The sequence below is a fragment of the Scleropages formosus genome, chromosome 3, assembly GCF_900964775.1.
Source record: "Scleropages formosus chromosome 3, fSclFor1.1, whole genome shotgun sequence".
Lineage (NCBI taxonomy): Eukaryota > Metazoa > Chordata > Actinopteri > Osteoglossiformes > Osteoglossidae > Scleropages > Scleropages formosus.
Window position 1 is genome coordinate 12,016,130 of NC_041808.1, and position 23,804 is coordinate 12,039,933.

Genomic DNA, 23,804 nt, shown 5'->3' on the forward strand with positions numbered 1-23,804 from the left:
CGCCTTTATCAGATCGCCACTGCAATGAATCAAAGCTCTCTGCGCACCATCTAGCAGGGCCGTTCCGCTGACTAGCGCCGACTCCAGAAGTCGTCACCGTGGCCGGTTGCCGAGGAGATTGATTGGGACTGTCAGTCACCCTGAGGAGCGGTGCTCAGAGGGGAGAGCGCTGTCTTCGCGGGTTTATCGGACTTCGGCAGGATAGCCTTATCGGCCATCCCTGCTATCAATGCCACCGTTTCAGTGACCATCCAGTGAGAAGCAAACTGAACATAGCACTGTCAGTAACACCATCTGGATGGGGTTTTTTTTTTTTGTGTGTGTGTGTGTGTGTGTGCGACTGAGACAACAAAAATAAGTTGCTAGCTGTTCCTATGCATGTACATTTAACAGCTGGAAACAATCACAGCTTATTTTAATTTATTGCAGTCAACATTAACAAAAAAACAAAAAAAAGGAAAAAGAATCGATACATATTTTTGGTAACTGAGGAAAAGGCAGTTATTCAATATGGCAAAGTTCATTTACGTTCATTCCTTTAGCTGACGCTTTTCTCCAAAGCAGAGAAAAAATGTGAGATACTTACAATTATTTACCCATTTATATAGCTGGTTAGTTTTACTGGAGCCATTCATTATTACTAATGGCACTGTAGCAGGAGCTGGGATTCAAACCTGGCTCATCTAATCTCTACACCACCTGCTGCCCCTGGTCCTCTCTCTTAGACATCTTGCACAGCAATTTTAAACATGTGAAGTTGTTTTTAAATTTTTTAATAATGATAATAATAATAATAATAATAATAATGAAGCATGGTAAGGGTGCTGCATGAAACCAATCATACTAATGTAGCTTAATAGTAGGTGATTGATTAAAGGGTGAGAAGAAAAAACAGAGCTGAAGTCCTTCTGTATGTGTTTCAGTGAACAGTCACAAAAATGTGGTGCGACGACACGGACGCTGCGGCAAAGGGAGAATAGCCACCCGCTCCCGGAGAGCACGTTGACAAGTGTGGACGGGCTGTCTCGGCGCTTGACAGAAGGAGAGAAGGTCCCAGACCAGACTGCTGCACGGTCCAAGGTTCGGCCCCCGACAGGCTGTCGATGGCATCCCGCATGTCGGCACGAGCGACGGCCTCAGCGCAGCTCTGAGGAGACCCGCACCGCGCCGCCCACATCCCTGTAACGGAGATAAGGCCTAATTGGCTGCAGCGGACTCCGCCACAGGAGAGCAGCGAGAGATGTCCATTCATTAGCTTCTCAAAGCGCAGACACGGCAAAGAGAACAGGCCTCGGAGCGACTCCGCGGCGCCTGCTGCTCGAATCCCTACCGCCTGGCCTGTCTGACCTTCTCTGGCCTCGAACTCTTTTGTGTGCTGTTTGCATGCTGCTTCAGCCTCCATCCGCACCTCTCTGCAGCGGAGGCCATCCGGCGACGGGGCTGCAGGCGGAAGTTGTGCCGAGCGCTGGGCCCCCCTATGGGCCGACGGGCATTACATCTCAAATCAGGAGGATACGGGTACGAGAGGGTCCACGTCCCCGAGGCGGGCCGCTGCCAGGACACACAAAGCCCGTGGGCGAGACCGGCGTTACGCTCAGATAAACGGCGCACCTGCTGGCTAAGAATAACCCCGGTAGAGCAGCCTCTTAAGTCGACCGTCCGAGTAAATTAGCGCTCGCTCTATTACCACGTTCAGCACAAGAGCATCTTTTCTCCCAGCAACCACCGGCGGGGGAAATATGGCGCACGCGCAGCACGGCCAGGCCGCTAATCTGACTCCGGTGTTGTTCTCTCCCCGACCTGCGAAAGCGAGCCTGGATGCCGCGCGGCACGCCGGGATCCCATTAATCACACATCACCCAAAACGAATACAGATGTTCTCTAGGGGCTCCTCTCATTACTTAGATTTCTACGGGAACCTTTCCGATGAGCACGAGGTGCACGTCCCCTGTCCCCCACATGCCGCCCACGTCGTCACGCGCCATATTTGGCTGCGTATTTCAGAACCCGCAACTGTCAGGTGAACCCATTACTAAACTTTTATGAAAAAAAAAAAAAAAAATGGGGGAAAAATAGAGCAATTTCTGCCCTGTACGATGAAGAAGAGAAAGGATGCTTTTAAATAACATGATGATTAAACATTAACAACACAACAATTGATCATTCACTTTGCACAGTCACAGAATTACAAACCTTTGCAAAGTAATTCTTAGGAAAGTTAGAGATCTTCTATAAGATATATTATATATACAGTATATATGTATAAGATTCACAACCGGAATAATGTGAAACATTTCAGCCTTAATACGATGGTTTCATACTCTTTCATTTCATACAATTTTATTTCATGAAATAAATGATATACTGTTAAGTAATAAATATTTAGCAACTACTGTACACACACATGCACGCAATTAATGAGCCTTTAAATGTAAAGGCATTAAATTTACTATACTGCTGATATACCAGAGTAACGAAGTTCATATCTCAGCACTAATTTCATTACCGCTCATCAGCATAAACATTCTCAAAGGCTCAATGGGAAAAAAGTGGTTTTGCACCTTTCCCATTATGAATTCATTTTATACAACATTACACAGCAGATGACACCAAATAAAGGCAGGATGAATACCGCTATTAATTCAGGAACCGGGCCAGGTTTTTTAAACGTTCGAGAGGAGTGACATCTGCGGCACTGCGCTCAAGTCAGAACCGTGGTTTTCCCTGGAGCTGATTAATACGGACCCCCTTATCAACCAACGGGCAATTCAGATAAAGCTTTAGCTACAGCGTCACACATAAATCACGAATCTGAAACAGATGAGCTTTAAGGCACGACGAGTAGGTGGGACGGCGGCTTCTTTAAACATCTTTATTCAACCTCATTATTCACACGCCACACTTTTACGCATTCTTAGAGGAGCAGCATGTTGAGAAATTGCTAAAATAACAGAGAACAGATGACCTTCCATCATCAAGTAAATAATGTCAATCACGCGTGAGAAGTGTCTTCAGTCATTTCCGCACCGGCGTGTGGCAGTACATCAAAGTGGTGTACCGCAGTATCGGACCGCGCGTCAGCACGTCGTCTTCGCCGATCGCGAATGAAGATTTGCCCTTGACAGTTCATCCCACTAATCCCCAAGAGAGCGATTCTCCCCTGCACTGAAAGTATTTTCTATTTTTTTTTTTTTTTTTAAAACTGTCAACTAAAAGCGGGGGCGTGTAGGGATTAATAACGTGACAGATGTAGCCAGCCGATCCAGACGATGACCGCACATCGCAAGAGCGTAGAGCAGTAGCCCTGGGTGGTGAATCGCAGGCTGAATGAGGGTCTGGGCAAGGGAGTGGGCTCGCCACGTACTTGGCCCTGGGCGACGCAGACCAAGGATGAAGCCATCATCAGTGACGCCAAAGACAGAAAACTCTCCCACTGATCCGGAAACAAAGCAGAGGAGTAATTCAGAGGGCGCCTCCCAGATCCTTCACAATGGCACTTGCTTCATGACAACATTGGGAAGTGAATCTAAAGCAGGCCGACATCCCAAGATCCCCCGTTAAATCCACCGTGCCGCAAACCACCGGCCACACAGCTTCATCCTTCTCCGCAGCTCGATAATGAAGATTCTTCCCCTCCTTCCAGCCAAGCAGGTTTGACGTTGACATTTGGGGGTGAGTGCTTTCAACAAGAGAAATGCCACGCTGGTTTACATGTTACTACCGCCTGACAATTTTCTGACACATTGCGGTCGTGGCTCACGCAGGGCGAGAGGCGATATAGCACAACTTCGCAAGGATCGCTGTCCGAAGTCGCCGTTTCTGAGGGCAAAATAGAAATGAAAGGCAGTTGCACGTGTCCAATGGGTCCAGTCAAGCAAGGAAAGACGGGTGAAGCTCTAGACAGATCATGAGAGTTCCGTATCTAGAGTTTGGCACCGACAACATGTCACGGACAGAACATCATCCGCTGGAATGTTACAAATCACACCGCCAACAGTCACGGGTACACAGGTGAAACTGTTATTGCACTAACCTGGCACGTCTCTACAAGGTAACTTGCATTGTTAAGCTACCTACAACTAATCGCCCATTTGTGCAACTGGGTAATTTTATTATTTTTTTCCACAGGACCAGTTTAGGGTGAGTACCTTGCTTAAGGATGTTGAAGCCAATTAGGCAGTAGGTGAGATATGAACGAGCACCCTCCGGATCTGAAGGCAACAGCTCTCACCAGTACATTAGCAGCTACAACAAGATTATATTTTATTTTTTCTTTCAGCCAAAACCTCAGCCAGAAGGGATTTACACTATTGGGTGTGAATACTAGGTTTGTACAACACTTACCACTACAGTATTAATGCTATATGTAAAAGCTGTAACGTAACAAGTTATTACAGCATTTATTGCAATGTCAACACTTAGACAGTATTGCCAGATATGAACTCGATAGAATTATTTAGTAGAAAAAAGTGTGACATTTGGAAAAAAAAAAAGTGATGTATCAGTTTTTGAAAGTTGCGTGTCCGGATATTCTTCCAGAAACAAACATTTAAGTGTGAAATAGCAGAAATGTTGCAAAAAAAGTGAAGGTCCTTGTTAAAATTGTGAAAATTTGGATGTAACGAGGCACAACTCCATTTTGATGAATTTAATTAATCTTCACAAATAAGAAATAATACTGCTTATTCATTGTTGGCCAGATAATGCTTTTTTCCAAGGATAAAACTCCCAAAATGCAAAGTTTCAATCTTTACCTTATGCAGCAGTACCAGGTCAGGATTTACATTTGCATGCATTCACTCATGACAGAAAGCAGAATTATTAATAAAAATAACCAAGGAAGCAGTCATTGAATCGCTGGGGGGAGGGGTTCGACGAGAGTTGCCTTTTCTATAACATAGTAATTGTGATTTAATGAGCACACAATCGAAACCTCCTCCACCAACAAAACGAAGCTGTCGAATTTTAAGCGAGCCGGCCCACGTCCCGCTTCCACAAAACTGGTTGCCGACTTGAAGAGAACCGTTTTTGAACTTGAAATGAATTATTTTCCAACGAAATGAACCCGCCGAGTTCTTTTTGACTCGGTCCAATCGTGCACCGTACAGCATACACGGGACTATTTATTCATTCGCTCGGGGAACTTGCTTGGCAGGACTCACCGTGCTGTCTAATTGATTCCTCCTGAAGTGTGTCAATTTTAGCTCCGTGCGAAGAAAATAAAAAGAAAAACGAAAGAAAAATAAGTGAGGGGGTGGGCTGGGTGTGGGAATCCTTGAAGATATGAGCGAGACCTTTCCAGCTTGTTTAAGCTGACTTGGGTCGGGTCCGTAATTAAACCGCCATGGATTCTGCCCTCAATTCTACACTGCTTAAAAAGGTCAAGCATTATGGAGAGCGGCCCTTTCCCCCGCTGAGTCCTCCCCGCCGACCTCTGAAGGCGACTGCTGATGGAACCCTGGGCCGCGCTGCAGAGAGTGATGATGTAATTACCAGAAAACAGTTTGTATTGAGGGGTCTTGCATGCGGAAGAAAAAAAACAGCTCGCCTGACTGGTGGCTCCGGTTTTCTCCCTTTGAATTTGTTTATATACGTATGTTTACATAAAATATTATATTAATGCTATGCCACAGGTAATCCAGCAGCGGCAAGTATGCCAGTGGTTAGAGCAGCTGCATATTGTTCCAAGAACTCGGATTCGAATCCCACTACTGCTGTAGCGCCCTGAAGTAAGGAACTTACCTTGCATCGATACAGTAAAAACTATCCAGCTGCATAAATTAGTAAATCACAGTAAGCAGTTCAGTGTCCAATGCTGACATTGTACATTTGGAGAAAAGCATCAACAAAATGAATAAATAAAAATCATACGCAATAAATTTATTGGGCAAATGTATGTGTATAGACACACAAATACTATACTATGCAGCTTAGTGAGTAATTGAGGACCTGTCATAAGGGGATTGGAGCATGAGCCCTATTGGTTACCAATCAGTGCCATTAAGATCTACAACTAATCTGCTGCCTTCTGAGAAAGAGAAACTAAAACAACCACACTGTTGAAGGAAACATACAGGCAAACTGTCACTCGCTCACAGGGACTGCTGTCCTAGTGGCCCTCGCCGATCGCCGACATACAGACATTCTTGTTGCGGACGGGGATTCTGAGCTGCTCCAACAAGTCTTTCCTTTGCGTTTATACCTCCGACAACATCTATGCTACTTGGAGAGACAGGCCACGCTGGACAAAATCTCCGATGCCTGGCAGCGCAAGACTTCCGTTGAACTCCTCGCGTCTGACCTGAATCTCGACCATGTGAAAGATGGGCGCCGACCATGTCGGTTACAAACACAAAAGGAGTCATTCTGCAGTTGTACAGCACGTCAAGAAAATTCTACACGGCCCATTAGAGATGACCAGGGTCACTGGACTCTGCATGCCATGCTGTTGGCTACAGCGGAGAGGAACGATCATGATGATAAATTAATCTACGAGGAATCAAATCTTCTCAGTTGTAAAGTTACGCTCCGACTGCTCGTTGTTGAGGGACTACGGTCAACATGAAGCCCAAACGTCACGGTGGACCCGTAATCTGAACGAGACCTCTCTTTCTCAGAGAGAACAGGCAATTAAATAATTAGGTCACGAATTTTTCAGCATGGTTCTTAACCCCCCTGGCACTAATTGGATTGCATATCTCAACCCCTGTACGGTTAAATGGGAAGATTTACAGTTTGCAATGTTTTTGTGCTAAGCTTTTACTTGCAAATCCGGCTAATCTGAAAAGCAATAAATTACACTATCAATTTAATCAGCGTTGGAGAGATTCTTCTTTAGCAAGGGAAATGCGGGTCCAGACCAGCGTGACCATTCCGGACGGAATATGGAAAATGTCATTAGTTTAATTACACAAATGTGAGCTGGGGGGAAAGATAGGGAAACCGCTGTCACTGGAACTTACTATTTCATTAAGGGGAAACCAGTTTGCGGTTTACAGTCCAAATTCTAGAAAAGAATCTCCCGTGCAATGCTGACGTGGGTCCGTTAGATCCGGATCTGCGAGAGAGTGCGAGAAACCTTCAGACGCACCCCCTGCCACCTGGAAAATGTGCGTGAGAATGTTGATGATAGTTTACCGTCCTGTGAATTGCAGCACCGCGCAGTGACACCTCGCTTTTGCTGCACGAGTTACTGTGTTTTTGAACCGAAAAGTGGAATTCCTGAAAACTTTAAACGTCCCTGCCATTCAGAATGCAAAATAAGAATGAAAAGAGATTTTGGTCTCAGGTGGTTTAAGTTTTATTTACGTTACTTCACTTAGGAGATGCTTTTCTCCAAAGTGAGCTCCAATGAACTCTATGTAGTGTTATCAGGACACACACCTTATTCACCAAGGTGACTTGCACTGCTAGATACACTACTTACACTGGGTCACTCATCCATATATATCAGTGGAACACACTCTCTGTCACTCACACACTATGGTTGACTTAAGAGTCACCAATCTACCTGAACCGCATGTCTCCGGACTGTGGGAGGAAACCAGAGCACACGGAGGAAGCTCACACAGAGACTGAGCGGTGATCGAACCCACGTCCTCTCGCACCACCCAAGAGCTGTGAGTCAGCAGTGCTACTCGCTGCGACACCCCTGGTGGCACGGTATTTCAAGGTATGTACCGCCTCACCTGAGACATGGCCGTGCAGGATATCTCGGGTGACCTGTCCGGATGGAAATATATCTTGGCCAAACATTTCCACTTCGGCTGAAAACCGAAACTGAAATATTTAGATGTATGAATCACAGCCTCTGCTTGACATCCCATTAGAAACTGAAGGCCTATTAAGACATGGTGATATAATTCAACTTTAATTGGATGGAAGCAGCACACTTGAGCATTTCATCTGAAGTGCCTCAGTAAATATCCAGCTGTATAAAAAATTTTAAGCTGTGTAATTCACCCTGCCAAGCAAAACAAATTGATCTATACCGAACTTGACAAAATAAGTTGAACATAAACATGGAAAAATATGGAAACCAGCAGGGTGCACTCATAATTTATTACTGTTGTAAGCAGGCTACAGAAGCATTGTCTCAACAGCAGCCCAAGAACGGCGAGGGAAGGGAAGGGCGCTGTACAATCGAAAACGTCCTTGAGAGCAGCATATCGGATTGCATTCAAATCAATAGCCACAAATGATTCTTTTATGACCAACTCGAGGAACAGATTCCTCAAGTGATTTTAAACAACTAAACTTTCCTTTACTAATGGCAAGCTGTACACCAGGGAAAGGCCCAAAAAGCTGAATAATTAAACAAATTAGACCTTAGCATGATAATCTTCTCTCAAAACTATGTCTAACTTAGGGCTATAAAGTAGAAGTTTGCTGACTTTCGCTCACGTTAGACTGCGTAAGTGTTATCCGACCAATCTGCAAGTAAACACGGCAGTTACTGGTTAACAAGGAGAAAACTGTGAATTCCCTGCACACTCAGCAAGGGTCAACATGCCTCAACAATATCAGTACCGCACTCCGACATATCGCCAAGAGCCACAATTTTTTGAACACCCTGTACAGCCCTGAAATACCCGGGCTCAAAACAGCGCAGTATCTGTAACAGTCAGCTTCACTTGTTAACTTATTTCCCTGCTTATTTACACTGTTAACATTTATATATGTACGTGTTCACATATTTGTTGTGTGTGCGTGTTGTAGGTGTGTATGTATGTTGTATACTGTTGCAACCAAAGTGATTTTTCCTTGAGGATTAATAAAAGATTCATCCATCCATCCATCCATCCACAACACCAGCTAGAAAAAGTGGACTTGCTGTGATGCTTGACAAAACCCGGATCCACCTCTTTAAAGCTATTGCTATGCAACCGGAAGCTCCTGGGTTAAAATACCCACACCTGATAGATGCAGGCATCAGCAAAATGCTTACCACAAACTGCTCCAATAAAACTGCTTAAATAAAACAGATAAATAATGGTATATCATGTAGGGTGCAAAATTACCATTCTAAGTCACCTTGGACAAAGAACCGAGCTACATAACAAGTACTAGTACAAGTAATATCTGCTGAGCTATTTTTGACTGGGATACTTGTTATGCTGTTATAGTTACAATAACGGTATTTTACTCAGTGGGTTGCGGGACTCAGAACTAAGAACTGTGCGTCTCAGGTTAAATTAAGGACACTGTACACTTCTTCAGGCAACCACTCCATTATATTTACTAGGAGAGGTTATACAAAACAAGCTGGAAAACTATAAGCAGAACAGCAAGTAGGGTATTAAATAGCAGCTGTGTGATAATATTATGTGTGACAATAGCTGCTGTCTCACAGCACCTGGGTGGTGCGAGAGGATGTGGGTTCGATCCCCGGTCAGTCTAGGTGGAGTTTCCATGCTCTCCCCATGTCTGTGTGGGTTTCCTCTGGGTGCTCTGGTTTCCTCCCACAGTCCAAAGACATGCTGTTCAGGTTCCCACATAGTGTGTGAGTGACAGAGAGAGTGTGTTCCACTGATGTATGGATGAGTGACCCAGTGTAAGCAGTGTATCCAGCAGTGTAAGTCACCGCGGTGAATAAGGTGTGTGGACTGATAACACTACATACTATCCATCGGAAGTCGCTTTGGAGAAAAGCGTCTGCTAAAAAAATGAATATAAATGTAAATATGCTTCTTTAGCTAACATGTATAAAGATGTTTGTTAATAATCAGAGAACACTACAGACCTACAGCGAACACTGCGAGCCAAAATGTTTGGAGTGTACACAATCTCCAAGACAGTCCTGGTACAGAAAAACTCTGCAGCTCAACTATTTTTTTTGCTTGATGTTCCAGTTGGGGATGTTGGGACCACACTGCATCAGTCAGGATATTTTGCAGGCCAAGGAGAAGCGGCCCGTCTGCAAGCGGATCTGCTTGTTGCGAGAACAAGAGAGATCATCTCTGATCGCACGTATGGGATGTAGCTCCGGTGTCGGACAGGAAAAGAGCTTCCTGTACAAACAGCTCCCCGGCCGGGGCCTGCTATTGTAATTGTACCCGGCCTGTTGGAATATTTCGTGCATTGTGCTGTGACTGAAAGGAACGTGTCTGGTTAAAGACGACAGCGCCGATGGAAATCGCGGGGGGGATATCTGGATTTGCTGGAGGTGCATTACAGAACCCATCAATTGAGCCACGAGCTCGAACAATGGCTTAGCGTGGGGCTGCGAATTGGATGCGGCCGTCACACGTCCTGTTATTTACTCTTCTTTGATAAGGACTGTGGATGACGGCAGCGACAAAAGATGCAAACAGCATTAGTGTGCGAGAGTGAAGGCAGGGGGATGAATAGTGGGAGCAAATAAACAGCATTTCACCTCTTTTTACCGATACGGTTTCCAATGTCACGCACGCTGGAGCGCATTTTCCCTGTTTAAACTGAAATAATGCATATTTCATAAGATATCTAGCTGCAGGTGCACGGGTCCTTTTTAACATTTTAAGGACATTTTAACCCCATGATGCAAGAGCATACAAACCAAAGCTACACGTTTACCTCCAAAGGGTAATTTGCAAGACATTAAATATTGATTCAAAGGGAGGAGATGTATGACTGGCAGCCCAAAACAATGACTGACTTCAAAAGCCTTGTAAACCCACTGGTAAATGTGATAAAAGCAGTAAGAGAACAAACTTCTACAAGGGACAAACAATACAAAACAGTACTGCGAATCCCAAATGTGTGTAGAGAAAAGCTATTTTAACATTCAAAGTAGAAAGGACAAATAAACGGGAACTAAACATTTGCAGTCTACGCTGATGCAACCCCTCAGTATTATTCCGGCAATATTTTCAATTATAATGCACACTGTAGTTGACTGTACTAGCTCCAGAAAGGGTTGCAGATGTAAAACAAGGGCAGCCGAAGCCCAATGTCTGCGTTCGACAAACTTGGAGCTCATTAAAATCCCGTGTAAACTTGTGCAGTGCAACAAATCTCCTTGTAGATATTCAGACTCTCGCAGAAATTGAAGAGTTAAGGCCTTTACCCCTGAACCCTTTGCTGAGATCCAAGTGGAAAAAGCATTGAGGTGATGACCCAGGATTATAGTCCATCACCATGGTGATAAGGAATAAATACGGCAGCGGGAGCATCCCAGGGTGCACTGATCCCTGCCTGGTGTTGGGGGGGGGGGGAGGCTGTACTACAGTACAGCACATCTTTATGACCACTCTTTTGCCTTATTCATCATCGTATATTATGAAGACATGAGATCCCATTCGTACTTGTAGGGTCATGCATATACTGCAGAACATATATAAAAATAGCCTAATGGGTAACTTGTGGTTATATTGTAATATTTAAACAATAAATCAAATGGCATAAGGATTTATTTAACATTTCTGGGGCATTTTTGAAAGTGTATTCATCAAGAGCTATTCTAAAGTATTTGAAAGAGCATACAGTGGAGTACTCCTGCTTGAAACCAGAATTTCTTTGGATAAGAAAAAAACAGAAAGTGGACTTTTGAGAAATGCAGCACGATGTTATGGACAGATGAGTCAAGCAGTTGACGAGTGTAAGATGCAGAGAGGGTGAGAGCATGACTCGTGCCTGTGTGGTTTCCACTGTACAGCATGGTGGACAACTACTGGTCACAAAGCTGATGATCTTTACCAAGTCTATGGTGATCTCAACCAACATTGCTAACACAGCATACACCAGAAGCATGTCATTTCATCAGGCTTATGGCTAGTTGGACAGTCCTTCTTCTTCAGCAAGACAATGACTCAAAACACATCTAGAATCTGTTCAAGAACCATGGAGCAAAGAAGGAGCGCGAAGGACAACGCAAATCAAGAACCTGGACATTATTTGAACAAAACAACTCTCAACTTAATAAAAGTTTCCAGCAGGCAACCTCAAACTTGACAGATACTGTATATGTATATGGTCACTTTTCAGAGTTCACTCCAGTTTCAGCTGAAGGTAAGACCAGTGTCCGTCCCCAGACGCCGGGGCTGGTTATCGTGTGAGTGGTGGCAGCTTGGAGCTCAACGACAAAGGACAAGCTGTTTATCGGTTCCCCATTGAACTCTCCCACTGCTCTACCTTGACGATTGCAGGAACCAGTATAGAACAACACCTTCAGGTGCCATTAATGGAGCACAGCTGGAGAAGTCAATAAAAACACACCATTATGCCCTGAATAACAGATTACAACTTTTGTGGCGAACACACGATTAGTTCCATTTAAAACTAATCCATTTAACTTTTTTGGTTAAGTAGGTCTGGGTGGTCGAGATTAAATGCATTTACAGCCAGACATCACTCTATTTTGTAGGCTGAAGGAGGAAGTGGAAAGAACTGGGCGGTCCTTCCCACGAGAATAACGTCTCGGTGGTGAACGGTGCCCTTCCGTCACACCAAGACGCCACTTCCCAAAAATAATTTATGGAGGACAATAAATGTGGGCACTAAATACCGGAATGAGCAACATCCTGAAAATCCCCAAATGGCCACTTAACTGTGCCACAGTGCTGAAAGCAAAAAAAAAAAAAAGCCTTCATGAAGATATGGTCTTGCAAGACTCCTTTTGCAAACAGGGAAATGTACTTTCAGCCTAAGGCAACCCTTCAAAAACAATCATCAGTCTTTCCAGGTGAGACATGTTATGTCTGTATTGCAGGTGAGTGGTTCTTAAAACAGAAAATGATGATGATGATAATAATACTACTACTAATAATTTAGTTTGAAGGTTTTTCCATCATATTTAAATGTTGTTCTTTCTTTGTTATTTAGCTTACTTGACGTAGGTGGTACACTCGAGTATCGCAGACCTCAGGCAGTGCAGCTACTGAACTGCTTATCTTCTCCCAGGGGTGCAGGACCATATGGATGGGACAACATGTACCGAAGGGTTTCCACCAGGAGAGAAGTTTCTAGATGCTTATTTGTAAGGAAGAACATTTCCGCTGAAATATTTTCTAAAGTGGCGCTCCTCTTGGGGTAGAAAAAGAGTCAACTGACAGTGATCCTTCAACATTCCTCAGCCCAAGAAATAAGGACCAACAAAAGATTAACATTTCCAGCTCAATAGACAACAGAATGCTTCTGACCCACAAGAAACGCGAGATGCTTTAATAACGTTGTACTCCTAGGTATTACAACACAAGCTCTACCCACACCTTTCAGTTCTTTCATCGGCAGAATTCCAAAGTTAATCTCCGAGCCACTCTGCTATTAACGCTATGAAGAATATTACTTCTTACAGGGGTATTTCATCTTTCTGGCACAAAAGCAGATGAATAAATAATCTGCACAGAAGACACAGAGAGACAATATGTTATAAATGATTTCTCCACCTTGCTCGCCATCCATTTTCTTATTCCCCCAGCATTCCCGATTCAACGGGCTTCAATCACGGGGGAACTGAATATTAAATATCTCTAAGAGCTCTGAGAAATCAGCACTCAATAATGGAATTGTTCCAGCTGGCCTTCTGTAATACACTGTCAGACTTTTGAGGTCACAACAGCACTGGGTTTGATTCATATGCGGCTTATAGAATAGACTTCTTCTTGGGCTGCTGCCGCCCGGAGTAAAGCGGAAAAGGGTAACGAGACAGAGCTCGCTGCCCAGGTTCGGTCTAGACACAGGACTACTGCGGTGTCTTGGCCTCCGCGATCCACACTGTACACCTCCCTACACCCGACGTCCTCGACCGCAACGGAATGACAAACACAGGACTGTAAACCTTAGAAAGGCATTTTCAGCTCCATTAAAGTCAAGTGAGCATTTGTGGTCATATCTGGCGAACGGCAGGAGGAGAAGAAGTGGAACCCCGCCTCCTCCGCTGTCGCGGAGAGGATGGCATAGCAGGCCTCCTCTCGATCCCCGCAAACGTTCCGGCCTGCCAATATGACTCCCACTGACAGCAAGGCGCACGGATTTGCAAATGGAGCGAGGCCCCATGGGGGCCAGGCTGCTGCTCACACTAGCACTCAATAGCCTGGATATGTGTGTGTGCTGGTATAGGCATTGCGTTTATTAGCTCAGCGCGTAGCCTGTTGGAAGCCAGAGTCCGGACTCAATTGGATTCGGGGAAGATGTTTTTCCTGCAAAACGGCACTGAAATAAACAAACAGACAAGGATAAGTTTTGCCAGCTTGTTAATAAAAGTGAGTGCAACTAATACAGTAAGTAATTTAAAAGTAGGTGTAGCACCAGGCATAAGATTCAAGTACACTTTGAAACTACTGTTTTCCCCACAAGGCATTTTGTTAACAGGGTTGATCGAGGAACAAGGCGCCACGTCTTCCCAGCTCTTCGGCAGCGGTTCCCAGAGATGCAGGACACTTGTGGGTTGCTCTGCTTTCACTCTTCCGTCCAGTTCGTCCCACACAGGTGTTGCACAGGTTGCCCACATGCACTTACACTTTTTACTAGTGCTGTGTATATGAATGTTGGATGGGATCTTGAACCAGAGGCACCTGACATGGACGATGTTAAGCTGTGTTCATTAGAGAGAATAAAGAAATCTGAGATGCCCACATCAGCATGTAAAATAAACGGAAAAGAGAATTGAAAAATAGTTCTTTCTTACCCTGGGCTTCCTGCAAGACCCAGGCAAGGACCCAAGCGCGTGCCAACCAAACCAATGTTCGGGAAGCAGCCTTGAAAGGCTTGTAATGATGTAATAAGCCAAAGGTCAACCAAGAATAGCACTGGGCATGATAAATTATTCAGCGCCATGTGAAGGAGCCTCCAATGAAAAGCCACGTGGAACTCATTACAACACTGCTTTGTTGTTCCATCGCCGGGTTACATTTGCAATGTGAATTATTGAAGACCGCCTGGCTCAGGGAAATTCACATCCACAAAACCTTCATCTTCCGCAAGCTGCGGCGTGGAGGAGTGTTCAGCTTGGTGCCTCCTTCTCTCAGCTGGCCATGGAAGTGGCTCTGACACTGGAACTTGCGCACTGGTCGGTGCTAAACTGTCCAGTAAACTGCTGGAATGTTTAGTAATTGTTGAAATGTCTAGCGCTGTTTGCACAAGTCTTGCATGCGTGCACTTTACGTAGCACCATGGTCCTGGAGGAACGGTGCAATAAAGCCTCTCTTGTCTTGTCTTGCCTCTTCCGTGGAACATTCAAAATTCAAACACAAACACTATAAACCTCCAGGAATAACATTTAACCCCCTCCTTCAAAGTATTATTTATTAATTTGCTGAAACTTTTTTTTTTTTTTTTTTTAACGAGGAAACTGACAACATTTCGTTTGTATGTTAAGCCACTTACAACTCATCCATGTATGCTGTTGGGTCATTTTTACTGCAGCAGCTCAGAGTAAGTGGGTACTGCAGAGAGAGCAGGATTCAAACCTCGGTCCTCCGAATGGAGGGCGACAGCTGGGATTTCTAAACCACCCACTGACCCACACCTATAAAGATATTAAAGTTGCCAGAGATTACAGTGGGACTGAGTGAATCCACAAGCCCAGTTTGAGAAGCCCGGCAATAATAGGAAAAGCAGTAAAAGCGTATCTACCTGCACGCCAGGGGGTTCAAACAGCTGATAATATGGCTGGAGAAGTGAAAATCTGTGCGACGTGCTCCTCGGTACTGATGAGCAGCAGACGACACAGGCTAGCCCACCAGATCCCGGCGGGACTTGGCGAGCGGCTCAGTTGAACTCAGGTAATGAAGCCGCGTGTGTCAGTGCCCTTTGTTAAAACAGCCTGTCATTCTCTGCCCCGGATGCTGGAGATCAGGGTCAGGAGCCCAAGAGAGAGCACAGGGAATGCCAATACACTCAACGCACTTATAGCGCTCAGAGGGTTATTTTGGGGCAGCAGGTAGCACTGACGATAGGGCCATCGCCTGGAATCAAAGGACCCGGGTTCAAATTCCACTCCTACATTTTTACCCTTGAGCAAGGTACTTACCCTGAACTGGTAGTTAATACCCTGCTGTATAAATGTGGAAATCACTGAAAACATCTTACCACAGTATACCCTAAACTGGAAGTTGCCTTGAACAAAGGTGTAAGCTCAATGTGTAAATGTAAATGAAAAATTATACATATATAAACACACACAAATACACACACAGACACCCTTTTGAGATGCTTTTGGTTTAGATTGCGAGTTTCTTCTTGCCATTTCACTACGGTTTCAGTGTCCGAAAACCCGTGAGGAGGAACTCACTAAAATGTAATTTCTTTGTACCGCTGTAAACCGTATCCTTCCCCAGCGGTTAACATGCCTTCACCGAGATTTCCAAACTGTCACACAGGCCGCGACAGGGCATCTTAGATGCTGAGTCAACGTAGCAGATCTACTCTCCGCCATCACTGGGATTTTAATTTCTCAGTGATTATTGTGAGCGCACAGGCCAGTGATTTACCGCTCGGCGGATCAATTACCCATATGGTGCAATTCCTTTGTGATCAGGAGACTGTTTTTCTCAGCAGCCCACAACTAACCTGGAAGCCAAAAGCAGCGTAAGCAGTCGCCCACCAACTGAGATCACAACGCACACAGAGGAAAGTTGAGAGTGGAAGCATGTTCGATCCTTGGTAGCCCAGTAACATATTTACTGTTTGCAAAAACATTAAAACTTAATTAGAACATTGTGGTTCTATGGCTCAAAGTGCAATGGTCACTTACGGACATAATGTTTAAGTACTTAAGGGCTTGAACTTGTAATTAAAACCTGAGATTGAACTCGGAGAAGAAGCCTGTCTGCAGATCTGTTAGGCAGTACCATACAATAGAACAATGAACCAACTGTCACACACCTTCTCTGTTCAAGAGAAGAAAAGACAAATCTGGGTACTTAGCCTAATAACATGACAACAATCAAATGCGCGAGAAGTTTCAGAGACTTCTGTAAAATGTTCATTTGTTTTGCTTGATTAAAACTGAAATGAATAAAATCTGTGTTTATAATAGATCTATTTTTTTCCCCTGGAAAGAAAATATGCATTTTAACACTCTTTAAAAAAAAAAAAACAATAAATCAAAGGAGGCTTAAAACAAGCAAATTAAATATGAGAATTTTTTCCAAATGAAAGCGAATTTAAATGAGCTAAACGCCAGTTCAAAATCTAAATATTATGAAGACAGGAAAAATAAATATTAAAACACATTCATAAAGCCAAAAATCTGTTTACAGATACAGACCGGAAACTCAGTAGATATGAGCATTTGACAAATCACAGCTCCGAAGCACCATCCCGTCACCCAAGATACCCATCACTGTCAGAGCGTTCTGAGATGCCATGTCATAAAGTATTGCCACCGGTTTGTGGGACCAATAAAACAGAGGAAGGAAAAATATCAGGTCAGTAAATGTCACAATGTAACGCTATGAATTACTGTGCGTGATTAAATAATTCACTGTACAGCTCTGTGAATCAGTACCAGGGGGGTACTTGTGACTCCCAAAAATGAAGACTAAAGACCTATGGGGACAATGGAGGAGATCCCTGAAACATCTGGTAGGCCCCCCGTCTCCTCCTCCAGATGGCTGAGATTCCTCATAGGCTCCACTAACCATCTACATTTCTCTAGTCCAGCACACTGTCTTTTCCAGGGTGCTGTAAAGTGTCCAGAAACACAATGCACCCCATAAGACAACCTATTATAATAAATTTACCAGGTCTTCCCCTGTCAGGTTGGACACACCCTGCCCGCATGGCCAGCATCCATAATGAGCAGCAGGTACACTGGGTGTCATACTCAACTGTCTGGTCACAACAGCAGCACTTGACAGAAGAACTTGAGGCCACAAAACAATGAGGACGGCAGAAAAAGAAGGAAAAAAAAAAAACAGAAGACAATCCAGTGTTGCATCATCTCCAAACAGGAGGAGGAAGTGGACAAAAACTGTCCTCGTCTCGGTTGTGGAAAGTAAACTCATAGCTCATTGAATACTGCTCATTGTGAGTTACTGTGTACAGGATACGGTTACAGGTGATCCTCCGCTTACAAAGGGGTTCCATTGCGACGACCCCTCTCTAAGTTGACTTTGCCGGTCAAATATCCCCTTATAGTGTATTATATAAATCATAAGGATCCATAACTAATTAACAGGCATGAATGCCGCGTTGTACGATAGGGCTTTGTTATTTTATAATTAATTTCACACATTACTCATGTTAAAACAAAACTAATAGTGAACAGTAATAACAAATAGAGAACAGTAATCATGAAATGAAATACAGTACAGGTAATTATTTATGAATAATATAGTTAAAGCTGTGTAATAGTCATTAATGAATAATGAACTCTCACTTTTTCGCCTGCAGGCCATTTAAGACAAATAGCAACTTGAAGGGAATCAGAAACAAAATGTTTTGTAAACAAAACCAAAGGCAAACCTAGATGCAAACAACAAGAATGACTCCTTGGGGCAACGCAGCCAGCCAAAGTTGTCAGATGGTGCGTTCGTTCGTTCGTCGGCAGGCATTAAAAGCAAACGTTTGCACACAAAAACCACATAAGGTCAATGGGACAGCCCTCGCGAGTCTCTGTGGTCATAGGTCGTGTATGTCGTATGCGTCGTAAGTCGAGGACTACCTGTCTACCACACAGGTGGAAAGTGCGAATACAGGTTGGTAATATGGGCAGCACATTGCGTGGGACCGAGTGGATGTTAGAGTTAAAGCAAAGCAACACGCTCTTGTTCTACATTTTTGGGAAGTGCTGCAGAAGAGCTGGGAGGACATGGCAGCTCATCTCCTCATCACACTTGTTAACTGAGTGATTGACTCATAGTGAACATATTACACATCACGCTGATACCACGTGTCCATGTGCTGAGTGTGTGAGCGGTGTTCGATGTAATGCACGTTTATTCAGGTGCATGTATGTGTTGAGCAGCAGGTGATATAGTGGTTAGATAATCACCGCCCTCCACTAAAAAGATCCATGATCAAGATACTTACTCTGAATTGATGCAGTAAAATTCACCCTACTGTATAATAGGGTAAAACACTGCATGTAGCTTTGGAGAAAAGCGCCAGCTAAAAATAATAAACAAACATAGTGTAAATGTGCTGAAGCGTATCGTGTCCACAGGTGCACCAGGCGGTGGCTCCTGGCCCAACATGCCAGGCCAAACCGGATTAGGATCACAAGAGTAGCTGTGGCTCCTTGGTACCGCTCTCAGGCACATTCGCCCACCGTGTCTGGGAACGGAGCGTGCGCCACACAGCCCGGAGATGTGAAAATAAGATAATTAGTTTAACAGCTATATTTTTTAATTAAAATGGAGACGAAATCAAAGCTGCCCCCCTGCAGCTAGAACAGTTCGCAGGGCAGTCCTGAGGGCCAAAAAACTTTACTTTGTCACTGTTTATCATGGAAATAAACTCTGAATGAATCTCATTATTTCACACAACACTGGGATATTTGGGGGCTTCCAGATATAGATAAAAATATTCAAAAGAAAAAGTTTAAACTTTTTTATTTACATATCATTTCTATTATATTACCTGGCTGACTCGTATCCATAGGGACTTACAATTCCACCTATTTATATAGCTGAGTGTTTCACTGCAGTGACTCAAGCTGAGTTCCATGGTCAAGGGTATGAGGGCAAGATCCCCCCTACGGGGATATTAAAAAGCAACATTCAAGGTTCTTGACCAGTTATCTACCCCATGGGGTTTAAAAAAAGATTAAAAAAACTGTTTCTGTCTATATGCTAAATAGGACGGATCCACAATGGATTAGCCTTGCAGTAAAGTCAAAGACGTGGGGATTTAAAAAGAAAAAAAAAAAATGGTTTCCACACTTCGCTGTGGTTTCAGTGATCGAAACCAGGTAGATGCATGTCCTCGAAAGGAGCAACCAAAGAGAATGGTTTTTTTTCCCCTCACAGACAGAGGGAAAAAAGAGATCTATTAATGAGCTGGAGCCTGATCCTGCTGAATTTGATAACTGCAGCCTGGGCAGAGAGGTGAGGGTTGTTGGGGGAAGCAGGGAGAGACCGGGCAGGACGCGATCGCCCAAGCATCAGGGCTCCTCCGCTAAGGGAATGCACTGCTCATCCCTGAAAGGTGTGTGTGTGTGTGTGTGTGTGTGTGTGTGTGTGTGTGAGATTGAGCTAAAGTCAGTTGGAAGGACGCTGTGACAGCATGACAATTTGTGCTTTCAAGAGTGAAACCATTTCTTTGGTTTGTGGGAAACACATACAAGGACCGCGGTAAAGAAGTGTACTGCCGACAACACCAGTTTTTAGGGAAAACCAGCTCGGTGAAACCCAGTGGGATTTACTGGACTGGAGTTCTATCAGTCGTTCAAGTATAATTTCAAGTATAATCTCCATCTATTTCCTTGTTAAAGCACAACCCAAACTCCTTTCTCGAAGATGTCACGGAACGTAGGTTGATTACGCCTACATGTACAATGTATTTTGGTGCTATGGTCTATACCTGAAGTTCCTTCTGTATATTCTGAATATGAGGATGACTGAAATGCTTAAATATCTTCCATCCAAACAGTTAATATTTAATTTGCTTGACAATTCGAAGGAACTGTGGAATGTCAGGACAGCCTTCTGGAACTTACTTTTACATTTACATTTATTCATTTAGCAGACACTTTTGTCCAAAGAGACGTGCATCTCAGCAAAAGTACAATTTATGCATTACATTAAAAGAAAGAGAAATGGCTGCATACATGTGACTCTCAAGTAAACCTAGTTTGTTACCTTCCCCTTGCTGCACCGATTGTTCATCGTTCAAATAAGTGCATAAAACACACAACAGACAAATCCTGATACCCTCCTACCATTTTTTTTTAATTTAATATTAGAAAATATACAAACAAGCAAATACAATGCCAGAATAGTGGCTGAATAAAGGCTTTATCTGGGGACATTACAATAGTGGACTGTGGTCCTAAGCTGTGATGCACTTTAACCTTCAGACATTCAGGCCCTGCTCTATCTATCCATGGATAGATAGATAGATAGATAGATAGATAGATAGATAGATAGATAGATAGATAGATATTCTGGGCAATTTGGAGTCACCAATTCACCTGAAACACATGATGTTTGGACTGGGGGAGGAAACTCACATAAACTCATGGAGAACACATGAACTCTACACAGGCTAACCCTAATTCAAATCTTGAACCTTCAGCCCAGGAGCTACAAGAAACCAGAGCTACCCGCTGCGCCGCTGTATGTAACAACAATACAGCAAAGTGAAACAGATAAAAGGAAGCAGTAACTTTACTTCACCCTTTAATAGACCTGTAAGAGCTCTCAAATGGCTGTGGGTTATGATATCCCCGTCTCGCAGCTGAGTAAATAATTCTGGTCGGCCAAGAAGAGAGGAGCTGACGGGGTTGCCATGCTGCCGCCCACCTGGTGTGATTAATGAAGCGGCGCGGGAGCAAAGCTCGCTCACCTGGTTGATGATGTAGATGCCGTAATCGATCTTCTGCCGCCGAAGGATGGGGTGGAGGTAGTGGAGCCAGTATTTGAGGTGGTTGTCCCGGTGCCTAAAGGGGATGATAATGGCCACCTTCTGCTTCGCCCGGCAGTCAGGCGGCGAGTAGCGCCCCCCTTCTGTCACGTTGGGATTCTCCTTCTGCACGCGCTCCAGCGTCATCACCGAGCTGAACTCGATGAGCAGGCGGCCAACTGCAAAGGAAAGGGGAAAGACGGAGGTAGGGTCAGCGCAACACGGGCAAAACCGTAATCGCACGGAGACCCTACAGCTCACGTCTGAAACATCTAGATAAGAAGGCGAACACGCGTAGGACGTATATCTGAGCGAATCACACGTGGGTCCGCAACCGTGTTGTTGCGCATCGGCAAACCCTGAATTTGGAGGGCAGAGAGAGGGGGAAGCTGCAAAACAAAGATACGTCTATGAGCAGGTCCTGAAAAGCCAGGAAAAAGTATCCTTCCAAGCAAACACACAGATGCAGACCAGCAAACCAGAACAGGTATGAGGGAAGAAAAACTGGAACAAAGAACGGTATTGCTCCAAGGAACCTGATTCAGCTGTCGAGGCATACTGAAAGGAATTACGATGACAACAGCGAAGCGTGTTCTCTTTAGTTTATAACAACATGATATGCAGGCAGCGGGAGCGCCGAGGACCAGGAGGCCTCGACAGAATGAGTGACGTGTGCAGCGATCGCTATTTCACAAGGCGAATGCAACCGAAAGCAGCCTTCGCAGGAGAGCCTCTACCTCTTCCGTCCACCGAGGGGCGCGTGGCCTCGGCCCCTTGGCGATCGCTCTCATTGATCCAAAGCCTTTGGTTGTGTACCAACCAATCAATCAAGCATTAGCTACAAAACAGGCCTGAGGACTTGCCTCACACACACTTACATTCTTGTCCTTATCTTCCTGACAGCTTCCGTTAGGCAGATCTGCTGAAACATACAGTAATAGTATGTGGCATTTTTAACAGTAATTTTAATTACAATAATTGATATTATTTTCCTGCTGCTTACCAAACACGAGACAACACTGAGGTATGTGGGGGGGGGGGGGGGGGGGGGGGGGGGGACCCTGGTACAGACCTCCTGGCTGTCATGCTGGCTCCAGGGCCTCGAGCGAGGGCCACACCTGACATTCACCTGGCGTTCGCAGGCCACCCGCTGCGTTGCGTTGCCGTTAGCGCCGGTTCCAAACCACCAATTAACATTTAAAGAGCAGCCGTTAGTCAGAGGTGGAGGGGTTGCATGAGTGTGGGGGGTAATTAGATGTAGCATGCCCTGTCCTTCCCATTAGTGTGCTGCTGGGCCTCACGCTGTGTGTATCTATCTCTGTGTGTGTGTGAGCGCAGAGGAACGCAGGAACTACGAAAGGCCGCAGAGGATTTTGCCTCGCTGAACCAGACTCTTCCTGCTCTTTTAGAAGACTGGAAATTGATGTTTCCCACACATGACACACTCAGGAAACAAAGGTAGACTCTCAAAGGCAAGAGGTCAACTAGGAGCAACCCGTGGGAAGCTCAGAATTGGACGATAACACACCCCTCTGGATGACTAGAATGTGTGTTTCTCCAAGCTTACAAAGTAGTTACATTGATTTACCCATTTACACAGGTGGGTCATTTTTAGTGGAGCAATTTAGAGTAAGGCCCCTGCAAGAGGGCCCTACAGCAAGAGGTGGGATTCAAATCTGTAACCTTCAGATCCAAAAGCAGCAGTTGTGACCACAATGTTACCTGGTGCCACACACATACAGCTGCATACTGCTCCTCAACTACACTCTGTCTGGACTAAGAGCACCTTTACTAAAAAAAATAACATCCACTTAATATCTGCAACCAGTTGTCATGCAGGGTCACAGCGGTCCAGAGTCTACCCCAGAAGCAGAGGCCATGAGGAACGGTATTGTCGGATGGGGTGCCAGTTCATTTGAGGATAAACACTCACACACACACACACACACAAAGGGCAATTCAAAGTCACCAAATCACCTGAAACACAATGCTGTTGGACTGTGGGAAGAAACCAGAGCACCTGGAAAAAAGAAAGGGAGAACATGGAAACTCCACAAAGACTGAGCCTGATTCAAACACATGTCTAATGCCACAGTCCAGGAGCCATGAGACACCAGTACTATTCACTGTGCCACCATGCCACCGCACTAAAGGCACAATAGTTCGGATCATAAGTTGGTAAGAAAGCACAATAACATCAAAGATGGGTGCTATAGTAGGAAACTGGGGGGGGGGGGGGGGGTAACCAGTGGATATGCGTATCTCTATTGGTACCGTGACTATGGTGAAACAGGGAAGTGGAAGGCCACCGTGCACTC

The 23,804-nt window shown here is 44.7% G+C and overlaps 1 protein-coding gene across 3 annotated transcripts in view; it reads right to left on the bottom strand.

Annotated features, from left to right (window-relative positions):
- b4galt2 (UDP-Gal:betaGlcNAc beta 1,4- galactosyltransferase, polypeptide 2) overlaps positions 1-23,804 on the bottom strand; it is a 118,104-nt gene that overhangs the window by 34,431 nt on the left and 59,869 nt on the right. For all 3 annotated transcript variants that reach the window (XM_018753681.2, XM_018753682.2, XM_018753683.2), the window contains exon 3: positions 21,430-21,665. In XM_018753681.2, the coding sequence (XP_018609197.2) occupies positions 21,430-21,665 (236 nt within the window). The remainder of the gene's footprint in view (positions 1-21,429; positions 21,666-23,804) is intronic.